This window comes from Alligator sinensis, unplaced genomic scaffold, assembly GCF_000455745.1.
Source record: "Alligator sinensis unplaced genomic scaffold, ASM45574v1 scaffold1054_1, whole genome shotgun sequence".
Classification (NCBI taxonomy): domain Eukaryota; kingdom Metazoa; phylum Chordata; order Crocodylia; family Alligatoridae; genus Alligator; species Alligator sinensis.
This window is the reverse complement of record NW_005842480.1, coordinates 716,240-732,405: the sequence shown is the minus strand read 5'-3', so window position 1 is coordinate 732,405 and position 16,166 is coordinate 716,240. Positions and strand designations below refer to the sequence as shown.

The 16,166-nt window shown below is 53.2% G+C and overlaps 1 protein-coding gene across 1 annotated transcript in view; it reads left to right on the top strand.

Annotated features, from left to right (window-relative positions):
- ZC3H3 (zinc finger CCCH-type containing 3) overlaps positions 1 to 15,955 on the top strand; it is a 271,056-nt gene extending 255,101 nt beyond the window's left edge. Inside the window, exon 12 of the mRNA XM_006031073.3 lies at positions 15,774 to 15,955. Within this exon, the coding sequence (XP_006031135.1) occupies positions 15,774 to 15,805 (32 nt within the window). The 3' untranslated portion in view covers positions 15,806 to 15,955. The remainder of the gene's footprint in view (positions 1 to 15,773) is intronic.
- The last annotated feature ends 211 nt before the right edge of the window (positions 15,956 to 16,166 follow it).

Below are 16,166 nucleotides of genomic sequence, written 5' to 3'. Positions count from 1 at the left end.
CACGCTGCCCGCGAATCCCCCTCGGTGCTCAGTGTCACCATCGCACGGAGCAAAGCCGTGGATGGGACGGGGGCGTTGAGTCCCCCACGTGCTCTGATGTGCAGCCTGTCTTGGCTTGCACGTCACAGGCCCGGGGTCCAGCACAGCCAGAGGCAGGGGGGGGCTTTTTTATTTTTAAACAAACGGCAACTTCACCGAACGGTTTCATCTGCCTCGTCAGCAGCGTCTGAACGCTGTGCGTTGAGCTAGGGGAAAGCAGGAGCGGGAGTCTCTCGTGTTAGCTCAGTCCTGTCATACGGCCTGCAGCTTTTAGGGTGCACGTTCTGTACCCCAAAATAACACGCTGCCTCTGTCCAGCAACGGGGGAAAGCAGACACTGCGTGTGGGCCGTGTAGCAAATGGGGGTGACATTAGGAAAATCACCCACATGGAGTTTCTGACTCCTTCTGATTGCCTTGATAAGGGAGTTTATTTTGCATGACTTTTCCTGTGCTGTTAAAAGAAGAACTGAAAAGAGGAGGTCCCTGGAGGAGCGGCCGAGGCATTCCTTGCAGATGTCCTGTGCAGAGAGCTGTAGGGGAAAGGTGCCAACAACAGCAACCAGAAAATACTCTGACAAACGTCCCAGTTTTAACCGTGCTGAACTTTCAAAATTAGCAGCCAGGGTCTCTGCATGCATGTGGACGTTGCTCCTTCATGAGCAAGGACTCTGAAGCAAACCGGTCGGACACATCTGGCATCCCTTAATTGAGTCGGAGCAGAAGTTTTAATTGCAGGACGCAGGATTATTTCAGTGTTGCACATAAAGCATCGAGGGCTTTTTGCTGGTTCTACTTCGTTGTCTCTTCTGGGCGTGCAACATTTGTCTAGTTCAGGGACCGCGGGTTTGATTTAGCTCAGGGCTTTCAGAGCAAAAAATATTTGCCTTTTGGCTGGACAGCCGGGGGCAGAGAATTTCGACCCACGGAGCAATTTGTGCGAGCGAGATTTTAAGGCAGCTGAGATTAAAATGTGAGATGATGTCTTTAAGGACAGCAGTTGCTCTGCTTGAACACGATGACTGGAGCACGTGTAGTTATGATCTCCAAGCCCGGGGTGGCCAGACCATCCTGTTTGTGTGTGATGATTTATGCTCCTCTACGTGCCTTAACGATGTACAATAGCCTGTGAAATTGCTCCTGACACCTTCTGCGGTCTTTGATGCAACCCCCATGCCATGTCATTCGGCATAAACTCCTCTCCCTGTCTGCTCTGGGGTTTCTTCCTCTCTCTCCATCTCTCTCTGTCCCTTTTCCCTTCTGCCCCAAACTTCAGTGGCAAAACTGAAGGAGGGAGGACTGAAGTGGAAACGGGAAACCAAAAAACCCTTGGAGTTTTTTATCTGCAAAGCTTTCACACAATCTTTCCTTTTAATCCCCCCTTTTCTCTTCCTCTTTATCTGAAATGGCTTTCAGTTTTCTCTGATCCACCCTTGTCCTCAGTTCGTTCAGCCTGAGGAAGCACGGAGGACGTCCATGCCAAATTTCACCCTTCCACTCCTAAAAAAAAGGGGGGCAGAGGGAGGCAAGCAGTGTCTGGGTGTCACTTGGAGCACTCCTCTCATGCTCAAAGATGCCCAGGCCCTTTTCCTCCCTGCCCAAAACATAAGACAGAGGCCGGGGAAGTTTTAGAAAGTTTTGGGAGGCTGAAAACAGAGCCTGGGGATGGAAACTGTTGCAGAGCCTGGGGCAGGGAGTTTGACTCTGCCTTCGCTGGGACGCTGTTTGGCTTGCTCCTGGAGACCTGGCTCCTGCGCTGATTAAAGCCGTGTCTTGAGCCAGCTTCTCGTTCAGGGCGGGGGAGGAAGGAATTGCTAAGATCGTTTTGCGTAGCTAGTAAGGACCTTTCTAAAAAGAGGGCTGCACTTAGGGAGGACGACTGTGGAGGCCACCGCATTCGGGACATTGCATCTGCCAGCATTTGGGCACGGGAAAGTCCTGCTGCTCTGAAAAGCTTTTTTTACCCTTGGTTTTAGTGCAACTGAAAGGGGCTGGAGGGGGAAATCTCATCTTTTCTATCTAATGTAATGCAACTATTGGGTTTTCGTTATAGCATCTGGGTGCCTCCATGTGACGCTGGGAACAGCAGCAGAGCCCTTGGTGGCTTCTTGGAGAGTCTGGCATCAGTCCTAGCAGGCGGGGGTTTGAAGGCACAGGACAGCACCGCTCCAGGCCCATGGAGATTGGGGGGAATTAGCCCCAGGTGTGGGACCCGCAGCCCCTTCCACGCTCCCTTCTGTTTTGTTCCTAAATCGACTCGGCTTCGATCTCATTCGCGCCCCCTTGACATGCCGGCATCTGCCTGAAGCGCGTTGGGTTTAACACCCCCTCGGCTGCAGGTGGAGAGGCCCCCGCGAGCTCCTAACGGATGCGTCGAAAGCTAGTCTTTTTTTTTTTTTATTGAAAAATATAATGGTGCCACCTGAAGCGTGATTTACTGCAATGTCCACTCCTCGGACTTGATAATACATTTCTATTAGATTTCTTCCTTTCACTCTGTCTTCCCCTGGAAGAGTGGCAAGTTTCTGTGGCTGCCTGACACCTTCTTAGGCTTAGGCAAAATAAATGTTGATTTTCATCAAAAGTAAGAGCTTTGGAAGTACTAATTCTCCAGCGAGGCTGACAAGCTCAGCAAAAGCAGCTCAGGTTTCCGCAGAGGGCTCGTGATCCAGCCACGCTCTTCTCTTTGGAAGCAGTTCAATCATCATAATGAAAAAGGGGCTTCTTCTCCGAGCTTTCGCTAACTAGAAATTATATACCTGGTTCCCAGAAGACAGATTGCGTCGCTCCCAAAATACAGAGGGTGGCGTGGAGTGAAGGAGCGCTCGGCGCAGCACAAGATTGATCGCGCAATTTGCAAAATCTACCATGCACAAAAAAAGAAAATATCTTTTTTTTTTTTTTTTTTGGTTTGCAGTTGTCGGGGGCCTTCTCTCCCGGCGGGCGAAGGGGGCGCAGCCGTGGGAGGGCAGAGGTACAATTCATCCCTCTTGGCTGGGTTTTGACCAATGCAGTGTCGGACGGCATGGAAATTAATTGCAGCCCTCACAAACTATTTATTGTAAGAATGATAGAGCCCGTTCCTTCTGTCAGCGCAGGTTTTTCTCTTCTCTGGATATTCTCTCATTTGGCTGGATTCCTCAGGCGCATTAGGGTACATTGCATTTAAAAACGCTTGTTCATTCCTCCCTCTCGCTCGCTCGCTGTCTCTTGTGCGTGGCTGTGCGCGCATATATATAATATAGGTGTGCACACGCACACGCACACACACACACACACACACACACACATTATAGAATCATAGAACATTATGGACCCACGTGCACATGCACCTACATGCACATGCATACACATGTACACATATATGCACATATGCACACATCTGTATATATACAGACATACACATACATGCGCACATGCACACATCTATATACAGACGCACACGCGTATGCACACACCTGTATATACAGATGCACATGCACACACATACACATGTGCACACATGCACACTTCTATATATACAGACTCGTATATACACACACATGCATACATGCACGCATCTATATATACAGACATACATATGCATACGCGCACATGCACATCTCTATATATGCAGACACGTATATGCGCATACACACACACCCCCATGCACTGATGTGTACATTTTATTAGGTTTCTCGAGGTGGGCACCAGGTGTTTTCAGTGGCTCGTTGTCATGGATGTCCCTGCAGATTTTAAGCCTGGGTTGGAGGTTTCCACCCTGGGACAGCCTTAGCACTGATGGATGACCCGTGACTCCCTGCGAGTCTGGGAGGGAGGTGGAACCGGTCATGGAAACCACTCCCAAATGGTTCTTGGGAGGACACCCTAGCCTGTGCTCGCTCCCCTGCCTTGTGGGAGTGCTGGGGACGTACCCATCGGTACCGCGGGTGCTGAGGAGGCCCATAAACACCCAGATAATTGGGAGCTACCGGCCTTTCAGCTTAGCGCTCGCGAGCTCATGTCTGTTCAAGCTCATGTGAAAGTCGGGGGGACCTTTCCAATGCTTCCTGGATCAGGCTCGTGGCAGCCGGCCCTCAACGCAGCCATCTGCCAAGCTCCGTGCTGCAGCAAATGCCCTCGGTCTCCATTTGATGTAAGCATCTCGCCTCCTCTTTCCTACAGCTCAGGAAACTGAGGCAGGGAAGAGAAGGCCCATTACCAAGGTGACTAATGGAGCCAATCAGAGCTGAGAAACGGGTTAAATGTAAAAAACTGCTTCTCATTTATTTCATTTTTTTCCCCCAAAGCACCAACCTTTGCATGCGAACAGTTAACTCAATAACAATAGCAGTTTTTTATGGTGCACATGAATTTTAAGGACTATTTCAAGCCTCGTGGATGCAATATGTAATCAACCAAGCTATTTAAAAATCTGCTCACAGGTCAGGCAGATAATTGCAGTTAATTAAAAATAACATTTAAAAAAAAAATCTCGACTTCTCTTTCTATACTATTATTTATCACTTAAATTGCCGCTTGCATGTTTAAAGTGCTAATACAGGCTAACGAAGTTTCCCAACCTTGCTCTGGGATAATTGGGCTTCTAAGTATTCTTCCCACTTTAAAACTGATAAAAGGAAACAGCATCGCAGCGTACTCGCTGCCACGACGTGGTAAAGCTGGGCTCTGCTCCAGAGGGGGAAACCGCAGCGGGCAAACCTAGAAAGACGCCTTGAAGTGGAAAGAGGTGGGGAAAGGGACGGAGGAAGAACTTGGGCAAATAAAATTGAGAAGATAAGGCTAGCGGGTCGCTGGCAGTCGAGTTGTCGGGGTGATATATAGCCCTGAATACCCAGATCTGTCATCTTCCTTTCTGCCTTGGTGTTTTCATGGAGAAAAAGCAGCATTTACTCCCCTTGGCTTTGTGCGCGATACGCAAACATGTCAGGTCCGGCTCTGAAGTGCTTCTTTATAGGCAGCAAAACATGCTGCTGGGATGGGAGCCCGGCTTTGGAGGACGGGTAAATCGGCCTTTTCAGCTCCAGGCTGCTGGTTCAAGCCCAGTAAAGGACTGTTGTGGATAAAAGGGATTACTGGGTCTGAGCGGGTCCCAGCAGATGGGTGGCACTGGTGCCGCGCGTGCCCAGGGACACTTGCTGGGGAGGTTGAGTGGATCATGGAGACAGCGACACCACAGCACCAGAGCAAAGCTCCTTGCTGGGTTAGCACCGGGCAGAGGCACTCGTCGTCTGCGTTGTTCCTAACCGCGGCACCGAGCATCGTGCATCCGTGCAGCGCATCGGAGTAGATGACCCAGCCGTAGGGTCTGGCAGTCAGACACCTCTGCTTACCCAGTGCACCGCTTGCACCATTTTTTTGGATGACCAGCTGCTCTATCATGCCTAGGCCCTTTTGGGGGAAGTAGGGCAGAGCAGAGAGGACACCGGCTGGAGGGGGGCAGAAATGGAGCAGAATCTGTCATTTTTTTAACTTAAGTTGCTGCCGCTGTATTCGGGGTGAGTTTCCTAGCGATCTGGAAGCAGCAGGTAGAAATAGTTCGGCCCATCCTGTTCTCCCGTCTGGCTGCTGACAACTGCACTGGTGGGATTTAGCCGCGCTGGGAGGACTTCATGTTGGAAGCCAATGTGCTCCTTGTTGGGGATGCCCTGTATCTGCCCACATTGCAGAAGAGGCTTATTCACCTTCCCAGCTGCCTGGTGCACAAAGTCCTACCTCGAGGCATGGCTGAGTCTTGGATCAGGGCCGAGGTGCCTTTGGAAATGCGTGCTGGAGGATTCGGAGACCGCAAAGTGTTCTTTCCTTGGGACAGAAACAGCCTTTTTTTTAAGGGGAGGGGATACCAGATCAGTGCATCTCTCCCCAAGATGCTCGTCTCCAGTGATCCCGACCAAGCCAAGGTTTCCTGGCTGGTTTGTGAGTTTGAAATCCTCTCTCCCCCTCTCTCTCCCCTGTTTGCGATTCATAATTAAGACCAGCTCGCACGTAGATCGGCGTTTTGGCTATTAACATCCCATCAGAGCCTCTTGGGGAAAGCGGCAGCCGATTTTACAGCGCGACTGTAAGAATTTCATAGCGCCTCGTAAAAAATAAATAAATAACCCCCCCCCCCGAATTTATGGCCGTGGGTTTGTCGCTGGGTCCCGTCCTTCAACAGAGAAAGGAAGTGTACAGCATGATTAAATGTCCCGGCGCTGACGGCTGAGAAAACAAGGCTGACAGGAATGGTAAATACGTTCTCTTAAGGTAAGTATCCTCTGCGGACTCGCTCTGCGGCTCACGTGGCCTGCCCTCCGCTGATGGTATTCTGCACCATCTTCCAGCATAAACTAACCTGCCAGCGTTATAGTTGGGAAATATTGCCGGGCTAGTTTTGTGGCAATAAATCTCTTTTGTTTATTTAAGGGCAAGTCTTCCGGCAGACGAGGCCTGCGTGGTTGATTTTCTCGTGTGCTCTTCCCATGCACGCTTCCGCAAGCACTAGTCCAGCCAACGTGGTTGCTTTGGGGAGCCCAAGCGCGGGGGGCTGGACCCAGTGATCGGTGGTGGCTGATTGTCCAGCAGCCTTGAGGAGGGAGCCGGCTTTATGGGGCAGTCGTCTGTAGCCCCGCAACCACTGGGGAAAGTCTTGATAAAACGCAGACAAGAAGTTTGATCCGGGGAACCGAAGGCCTGGAAGCAGGGCTCCTGGGTCCCATCCCAGAGACTGCGACTTGGTGACCTCAGTCAAGGCATCAGGCAGGGGGTCGGACTCAATGACCTCTTGAGGTCCCTTCCAGCCCGACTTCTCTGTGATTCAATGACTTTCCCCTCTGTTCCTCACCCTCCCCTCCTGTAAACCAGGGATGACGTACACCTCGCAGACATGGTCAGCAACTGCAACTCGCACTGAGGTCCGTGGCTGGAGGTTGCTCTGTGAGCACCAGTTATTTTCAGGAATCAGGACTTGTGGTACAGGTGATATCTTTTATTAAACCAACTAGATTTTTGCAAAAAAAAAAATTATTTAATTGCAAGCTTTCGGGCACTGACACCCTTCTTCACGCTTACCCGAAAGCTTGCAATTAAAAATTTGTTTTTTGCAAAAATCTAGTTGGTTTAATAAAACATATCACTTCTATCACGAGTCCTGATTCCTTTTGCCTCTAGGCCAGTACGGCTGCAACCTGGATCCCTGACACACGGAAGTATTTTCAGGGTCTTTCTGCAGGATGGATGGACGGATGTATTTTTGAGTGACATGCAGTTAACTTGTGGGATTCATTGCCACAGGGGGTGGTGGAGGCGGAGAGCAGAGCCAGGGTCAAAACGGGGCTGGATAAATTCACGGATGATGGATCTGTTAATGGGTATTGAGGAGACCGGTTGGAGATGTTTCCTCTGGCATCTCGAACCCAATAAAGGGTGGGTGCCAGGGTGGGTATTATGAGGGGATCGATCGCTCGAGAGATATCCGGGTCAACGCTCTCCCTGTATAGCATCCACTTCTTCCCCTGTCGGACACTAGCTACTGGGCTAGATGGACCACGGGTCTGACGCAGTACGGCACCGCTGGTGATCCGATGACTGAAAAAACTGGCCTCACCTGCACGCGTCTAAGACCGGGTCGTCGTGCCGCCATTTGTGGGGGGTGGACCCCCGCAGCCGAATGCTTCTCGGTCTCTGTTCCTTTAAAGCCGTATTAGCCCGCGTCACAGGTGACTAATTGCCGAGTCGGTAGTGACTGCTGTGCGTCCCTCTGATGTATGGGTGTTATATTAAGGGTGGAAAGGTGCTAAATGAGCCCTCTTTATTTTACATAAATTAGCTCAAAAGTCATGAATCACTGCCACCGCCGCTTGCCCCTCTGCGGAAGTTTGTTTACCCAAGTTTAAACAGAAAGAAGAACCAGGCTCAGCTCCCCGCACCCAGCGCCTCGCGGGGGTTTCTGCTGCGGGGAAGGATCTGATTCACCGCCGCTTTCCCCGGCAGCCCCGCGTGGGCCAGCACGGTGCTCTCCAGCATGCACGGCCTTCTCCCTCTCTCTCTGCTCCTCGCTGGACCTGCCCCAAGATGCAGAAGGAGACGGGTTAGCTGATGTTCCTCAGCCTGGCCTCGGGTGAAGGTCTTCGGGGTAAGTGATAGGAGTCCCCTGCCCTTCTGCTCCTGGCACTTGGAAATCTGAAGCGCCGAAGCCATCGGCATGTCAAGAAACTTAAAACCCGGTCCCCGCCGGTGATGCACTCCCGGCCCCACGGCCGTCCTGCCCTCACTCGCAGCCCTGCGGGCTTCGCCCCGACCCAACTGCCCCCTCGCAATTGTGCGCGTCCGTCTCGTGGAGCGGCAAATTCCTGAGCGCCCCAGAGACGCCTCGGACCACGTTCCTCCCCGAGGAAGGACCATTTGTTTCTGTGCGTTCAAGACCTTGTCGCTCTCTAATTCCCCTCCACCCCGCATTGTAACCCCAGCGCGCGAGCCACCGGCAGCAGGTATGTCCAGCTGTACAGCCCAGCACCCATTAGGCTTGGGAACAGGGTAACTGGATCCCACTGGCTTCCAGCAGAGAGGCCTGTTAGAAGATCTTCATTCCTCGGGATTCCCAGAATTCAGGAATCCCAGCCAGTAGGCAGGACCCGCAGCACGGCAGCGCCCCAGCACCTCGGCCCGTTGTTGGGGGGGGAAAATCCCCTCTTGGGTGGGGAGGGTTAATGTGTAAAACGAGGTCAGGAGGGCTTTGGAGCGCGGCATTATGGCACCGCTGCTGTGACAGCACGCCTGGAGAGCTGGGATCAACCTTGCAGCTGAGACGGGGGCGCCTGCAAACGTACCTGGGATTCACCTTGCAGCTGCCCTCGCCTTGCATGTGTCTGGGGCCAAGGTGGCCTGGTCTCCTGGCCTTGCACCAGGGGAGGGAAGGGATCGCCCCTGCCTCTTCTGTCCACACGCATTCAGGGAAGCTCGGGGTCCGGGGCAGGTGGCAATGCTAGTGCTGATACGTCCTGTCTTTGCATTGAAGATCTCTGGTCTGGAACGGCCCCATCGTCTTGCTGTCGGGGTCATGTAGCCAGGGCAGAGTGAAGAGGGGATTCCCCGTAGGAGTCTCGGGTAACACGAGGAGTTTCAGCCATCCTGCTGCCCAGGCAGGGAAGATGCCCGTTGCCCCGTGCCATCTGGAGCCCTCTGAACACTTCCAGGGCCCCCCGACTGCCAGACCTTTGGTGTCCTTATGGGGTTATTCTCTGCGGTGGAAGCAGGCGCGTTCCCCTACTAGACGCTAACCCCACTGCCATTTCTGGACCCGCACGTCCTCTCAAACTTCCTATTTCCTACATGGGCCTTGGTCACCACCTCTGTGTGGCCTCTGGGGCCTGGATGCCGTCATATCCCTGGACCAATTCAGACATTTGAGAGGCACCCAAACACCTTACAGCTGTGCGTTGTGCGATGAATCCTTTGGCGACGTGGGCTACTGGAAGCCAGTAGGTCCAGGCTTTGCACGAAGGTTTCTGAAAACAGCCACTGTGCACTTTAGACAGCACAAGAGGCGAACGGATCAAGGCATAAAACGAAGCACCTGTGTGCCGGTTAGTCATCACTCCTGGGTATTGGGATTTGATCACAGGCGTCTTTTCTTGAGCTCGCTTCTCTAGTAGCCACTGCTTTTCCAGGATCGGTTTGATGAGAGGGAGAGTGTCTCTAACAAGATCTGATGCTTGTATAAAGTTACCGTTCCCTTTGTCCTGATCACCCTCCCTTTCAGATAGTTAGGCACCAAGCTGTCGTGCTGTCTGAGGGGCGGTATTTTCTGGGTTGTAACCAGCTCGTTGGCCAGGAGATGCTTCCCTTTGAACAGAGGAGCATCAAGGTGTGTTAGCCCTTTGTGCCCCTCCTTGGCAACTCGGTCCAAGACGCTGACGGGGAATTTTCAGCTGCAGAGGAAGGGAGGCCGAGATTCACTTTTCAGCAGCGAGCGGCTCCAGGCATGAGAGCATTGGCTCTTCAGTCCTTTTCCAAACAGTCCTGGGACTTATGGGTGGAGTGGAAGAGCCAAGCACACACGTGCCGGGGAACTTTTAACCCCCTGCAAAACACGGGAGGCCGTGCCCAGCCCCTGTCCTGGGGGAGCTGGAGAGCTGGCCCAGCCTTCTGCCCGGATTATTTTTTTCTCCCTTCCTGTCCCTGATCTCTCCCCTCTCTTCCAGCTCGACAGCTGTGGTCTCTCGCATCTGGTTCACTCGCAAGGGATGCTGGCGCCGGCCCAGAAAGAGGCCGCACTTGCTTGCTTTTGCAACAGAGCATGGAAGCAGGGGTGACTGCAATGGAGAGGACTTCGTCCTGCAATGCAGTGACCCTGGAAAGGGCTGTTTTGAAGGAATCCATGTGTTTAGCTTGCACAAGCAAAATCCCCAAACCTGCCTGGGGTCAGGAGTGGTGGTGCTGACACGGGGCTTGGAGAGAGCAGCTGTTTCTCCCATCTCTACCCCTTTACCTGGGATTCACGTCGACCCCGTGGTCTGGGGCTCAGGTTGGCCTGCCCCGAACCACCTGGACCGCCCGAGAGACCTGAGCATGGAGAGCTAGCGCTTTGCTTGTGGGTGCATCCATCCCTGCTACAGCAAAGCTCTTGGACAGCTCCAAATAAAGCTCATTCCTGCCTTTCAAGAGGATGCAGTGACCTTCTCCTCTTCCTTTCATCCCAAATCCATCTCTTCTCTTGCTGGTGACAGAGTTTTTGGCCTTCCCTCTATGTGCGCTGACTCCTGTCGCGCCACCATTGCCCTGTGCGGGGGGAACCTGCTCACCCCTGGTGCGCCAGGGAGCAGGGCAGCTGGGTCCTCCCCCTGCGGGGAAGCACAAATCCCAGGAGAGGGGCAAGATGGTTGAGCGACCCCCGGCACCTGGGCTCATTGAGGTGTTACCCTGCGGGGAGCTAGGAGCAAGGTGTTGAGTGAGCGTGTTGCAAGGGAGGCAGGTCCACGAGTGCAATGCTCGATCGACTCTTGTGTCCTGGGAATGCAGGCGTGGGAGGCTGGGTGCATGCTGGCGGGTCAGTGCTTGCAGGTCCACGTGCGTTTGAGCTGGTTGCATTGAGCCTTGGCTTGGGCTTCGGGCCTAGGATGAAAAGTCACTTGGAAGAGAGAGTTGGCTCTTTGGGGAGAGAGGGGAAGGGGCAGGCCTCCAGGGAGGAGAAAACATGCTTAAATCTTTGCTCGCTCAGGGAGAGGCCCTGCTCCCCACCCAAGGGCTGCGCCATATACTAGGAAGGAGGGGGACACGAGGGAGCATGGCAGAAGAGGAGGCAGTGGGGGAACGATGGAAGGAAGCAGAAACCCCCAGAACAGCTCAGTTCTGCTTTGTGAAGGGAAGGGATCGACTGCCGACGGCTGCCGGAGCAGCACCCAGCTGCGCGGCCTGCCAAGTGGTGCCAGCCCGGGGCTAGCAGGTGCCGCCATCTGCACGGGGGCTCTCGGGAAGCCCCCTCCATCCTCCGCCAGCCGCGCCGTCACATCCCGCAGCAGCTGAGAACTGACAGCAGTCGCTTTTGGGAAGCTGGAGGATTTATGCACTAGCTGAGGGTGCCGTTAAGTCGCCTGCACGCGGTCGGTCCTTGTTGAAATGTGACTAGGAGACCCTTAAGTGAAAAGTGCTAATAGCCAGACAAAGCATGAGTGCAAGCTAGCTCGTCTCCTTCCTGCACCGGCATTTGCATTAGGTGAAGACGTTCACTGTGGTGTCTGCGACTGAAGCCCCTGTGGGCTCTCAGCAGACACGTGCCCTGTCCCCACACCGGGCAAGAAACCGCCTTTCTCATCCTAGGCAGACAAGGGTTTTTGGGTAGATATGGTATCTTTTTATTAGACCACCTAATAGTTGGAAAAATTGTTCTTTGCAAGCTTTCGGGCACAAACACCCTTCTTCAGGCACAGGAAGAGTCTGCTGGTGCTTTGTGTTCTCCCTATGCCTGAAGAAGGGTGTTTGTGCCTGAAAGTTTGCAAAGAACAATTTTTCCAGCTATTTAGATGGTCTAATAAAAAGATATCAGATGCACCCAAAGAACCTTGTCTGCCTGTGTCCTTAGACCAACACGGCTACAAACAACACCCCTTTCTCATCCTGTGCACTCAGCTACCCTGGACCTGGGAAACTGGCTGCGGCTTCCTTCACTTTTTGAAGTCCACAAATGTCGTGCGCTCTTGCCCAGGAAAATGCAACTGGTTAAGGCAGCCTCTCGGAGCGTGTCTCAGACCCATCGCGGGCGGATGTACCGTGCCCGTACACAGGTAATGTGTTAACGCAGAGACAGTGCATCGTTCCAGGTCCCTTTTGCTAAACATCATGTCCCCTCTGTGGAGCTGCCCGGAAGGGGGATTTGAGAGGCAGCAGCAATATCTTCCAGCCCAGTTAAAGCACACCCAGGTGCGGTGCTTGCCCTAGCTCGGCTTTCCCATGAAAGCATTTGCCACGAGGAGTGTGCGGAGCAGGGAGCATTTTCAGTAAGCAACCCCTGTGTGATCCTTTCCGATGCAGGAAGGTCTATAGGGGAGGTCAATCTAATACAGAGGTTCCCCAATTTTTTTTCTTATTGCATACCCCCTTCCATATTTACCAGTTGCTCGTGTTCCCCTGCCAGCATATTTTAGCCCCTTTAATTCTAATTATTATTATAATGAAAACTAAATCTGCCATTATACCGTTTCTCCTGCGTATGCCCCAGATACCTTGCGCACCCCCAGGGGTTTGCATACCGCAGTTTGGGAACCTCTGACTGATTGCATTTCTGCAGCTGCTTCCTAACCACTGCTAAAGGTTGCTTCCCAGTAATTCCCAGGCCCAGTCTCTGATCTGCCGCAGTCGTTTTGTATCAGCAGTGCAGCCATGTACCAAAGTAGGTCTTGGTCGGGGCGACAACTCGATGGCCCCGGCTTTATTTTAGAAGCACAAGGAGATTTTCAGGTAGTTCTCACCCTTGGTGCTAGTTGCTTTCTGAGTTTCACTGGAGTTGTACGATGAAACTAGATGGGTCGGCTCCTGTTAGTCACGTCCCAGGGGTTCTTCGGGGCCCCAACAGAGAGTTATAGAGGTCGAACTCTATTTATGCCAGTATAGACAAGACGGCCTCACTGTTTAAGGACACAGGCAGTGTACGTTTCTGAAGAGTGGCCCCCCACCCATCCCTGCTTTTAAACCCTGTGTGGTTAGTGCCTGTCCTCAGCCATCGCTGCTTCTCTTGCTTCAGAAAAGATTTCTGAAAACAAATCACCCCACAAATGTTAGTTTCCGTTGGATAAAACCTTGTGACCTCTCGGCAGTAAATTTTTAGTCTCTCTGAATCGGAGAAAATGAGGGTTGAAGGGACCTCAGGAAGTCGCATGTAATGCAAACCCCCTGCTCCGAGCAGGACCAGCCCCAACTCCATCATCCCAGCCAAGGGTTTTGTCTACCCGGGTCTTCAAAACCTCCAAGGATGGAGACTGCACCACCTCTCTGGGTAACCTGTTCCAGTGCTTCACCACCCTCCGCATGAGAGAGTTTTTCCTATTATCCAACCTCAACTTTCCTTGCTGCAGCTTGAGCCCATTGCTCCTTGTTCTTTTGGGTCTGAGCAGTGGCAGGGGCGGGCGACGTCATCCCCCGGTGCAGCTGTAAAGCACAGAGCAGTCGGGAAATTGGCTTCCCAGATGGGGCAGACCTCCCAGGCCTGGTCCAGGCCCTTTGCACTGGAGAGTGCTCGGTGCCTGCAAGCTCGGCACTACACGAGATCCGTAGAAAGGCCATCCCTGCGCAAGACAGACACGCTGGGAGACCCACCCACCATCAGGGTCTCCTGTCATGCCTTTCTCCTCCGGTGAGATGCGGTGCGGGGAGAGCTTTGCCGTGGCTGGCGTGGGAGGATTTGGGGAGCTGCAGCTCTTGAAGGCAGAGGGATTCGAAGGAGGGGAGGACAGGGGACCCAGCACACCTGGAGCTGGGAGGCGATTCCTGTCCAGGAACAACATGAAGGTTGCGGTGGGAGAAGGGGGCGTGCGGAGCGGTGTCGCCGGCAGAGCACGGGACCTCTGCACAGCCCCGGTGGGGCCAAGATGTTTAAATCTGGTGCAGCGAGCGAGGGGCTTTGAGGTGTTGGGAGCAAACTCCCCTCTCCCCCGCGGCACCCACCCCTGCTTCGGCTCGGCGGGAGCAGGTTAGTCACGCTGGCTCAGCGGCAGCTGCTGCCCCGCTGAAGACCTCTCGTTTGTTGTGGGAGGCACCAGATGGCACGTGCCCAAGGGCAGGGATCCTCCAGTGGTTCGCAGCTGCTGGGGAGCGCGGGCCAGCAAAGCAGCACCGGGCGCACACGTAACGTGTGCAGCCCCGAATCATGGCATAGCACGTGGAGCTCGTATCAAGAACAGCCTGTGGAAGCACCCCAAAGGGCTTTGCAAACATCCAGCCGGTTCGGCTGCCCCGCTCCCTGCATGGTGCAGTGCTGCTCCCATTATAGAGATGAGACAGCCGAGGCTCCAAGAAGCAGTAGTTGCATGTGAAATGACTTGGGCAAGCACAAAGTCTGTGGCAGGGCTGGGAAGAGACCCCCGCTCTCCTGCCGCTGCTTTTACCCACCGCTGTTCTCAGTGGTGGCAGAGGATACGACAAGGAGCAATGGGCTCAAGGTTTCCTCTGCTGTGTGCATAAATAGCTGTGGGCTTCACCAAGTCCTCCTGCCCAGTGCCTTGCTGTTTGCGGCGAGACCGGTTGTTTAAGTGCATATCGCACGAGCGCTGCAAGGGAGGCAATTCCTGCCTCACCTTGCATTGGGCTGGGATTCGGTGGGCAGCCAGTGCTGGGAACAGCTCGGGAGCCAGGCCCGGGGTGGGCAGCGTGGCAGCAACGCCTCTGCAGCACGGTTCGGCGTGCATGGACAGTGCCGACATCAGGGTGAATTTGATTTTTGATTTCAATCACTGGTCCTGTAGCCTCGATTTAATTTTTTTTTTCCTCCAAAAAGTGCGTCTTGTTATTCGATATCCGTTATTCATTTAACTTCTTGAAACTTTGCAGTTTTATAGAGAGGTAAGGGCTTGACTCTGCACACACAACCTTGCAGAGAGACAAGAGGGCTGCTGGGTGGGCGATCAGGGCCGTTCTCTCTCATCTCCACGCTGCTGGTAACAAGGATGTCGTCTCTGGAGACACATCCGCAGTTTGAGAACAGAAACTAAGCATCACAGAGATGCTTCATGGGATCTTCTCTGAGCACTGAGTCCCACTGGGTAGAGCGGTTTTCTTTAATCTTTACTAATCTATAGAGGAGCCTCTGGGACCCCGCTAAGATCGGGCCCCTAATATAGTCCGTGGCCTGCTGTGACCTATTTATAAAACTTTTCTAAAAAGGTTATATGAGTATATTGTCCCAAACGATATAGAATTAGAAGTTATAATCCCTATTCCATGCTGACATCTTTGAGCTTTAACATAAATTAAAATGATCTTTATATAGGTTTATTTTTTTAAAAAAGCATCTTAAGAAAAATGTAAAAAAATACAATTAAATGAAAAAACCTGACTTAAATGTAAAAAATCCTTTTTCTTTTTAAATCGTTGCTTTTTATCCACCCTGGCCAGCATCTGGACATCCTGAGACCTGGCCTGTCTCCTGTTCTTGCTGCACTAAAGGGGAGTAACGGGGCTCCGCTCTGCCTAGTCCTGCGGCCTTATCTTCTGCAGACGCTGCCTTTGCCTCGGTGCTCACCTCCCGCTTTCTCCTCCTCTTTCCAGGGCGCCCGCTGCAGATCAAACCCAGGCTGTGACGCCAGCTCCGCCCGGCCCTCCTTGCGCATCGGTCCGGTCCAGCCAGCCACGCAGCAGCCGAATGCCTCAGGAAATGCAGCGGCCGGGCTCAGCCCGGCCCCTACCTCAGGACACGGAGCCAAGCCTCGGAGAGACGGGAGGACGCCGCGCTCGGCTTTGCGTTCCGATTTGAGACACGGGTTTGCTAGAGAGCCTGGGATCGGGGGGAGGAAACGTCCCGGGTCTCCACCGCCCCGTTGCTCAGGGAGGCATCCCTGTACGCGTTTTAATGTTTTGAATAAAGGGTGTTTTAATCCGGGTTATTTAAAGCCGCTCCCTTCCCCAGCCCCTGTTCATCTGTAAGTCCTGCTTGTATTAGCA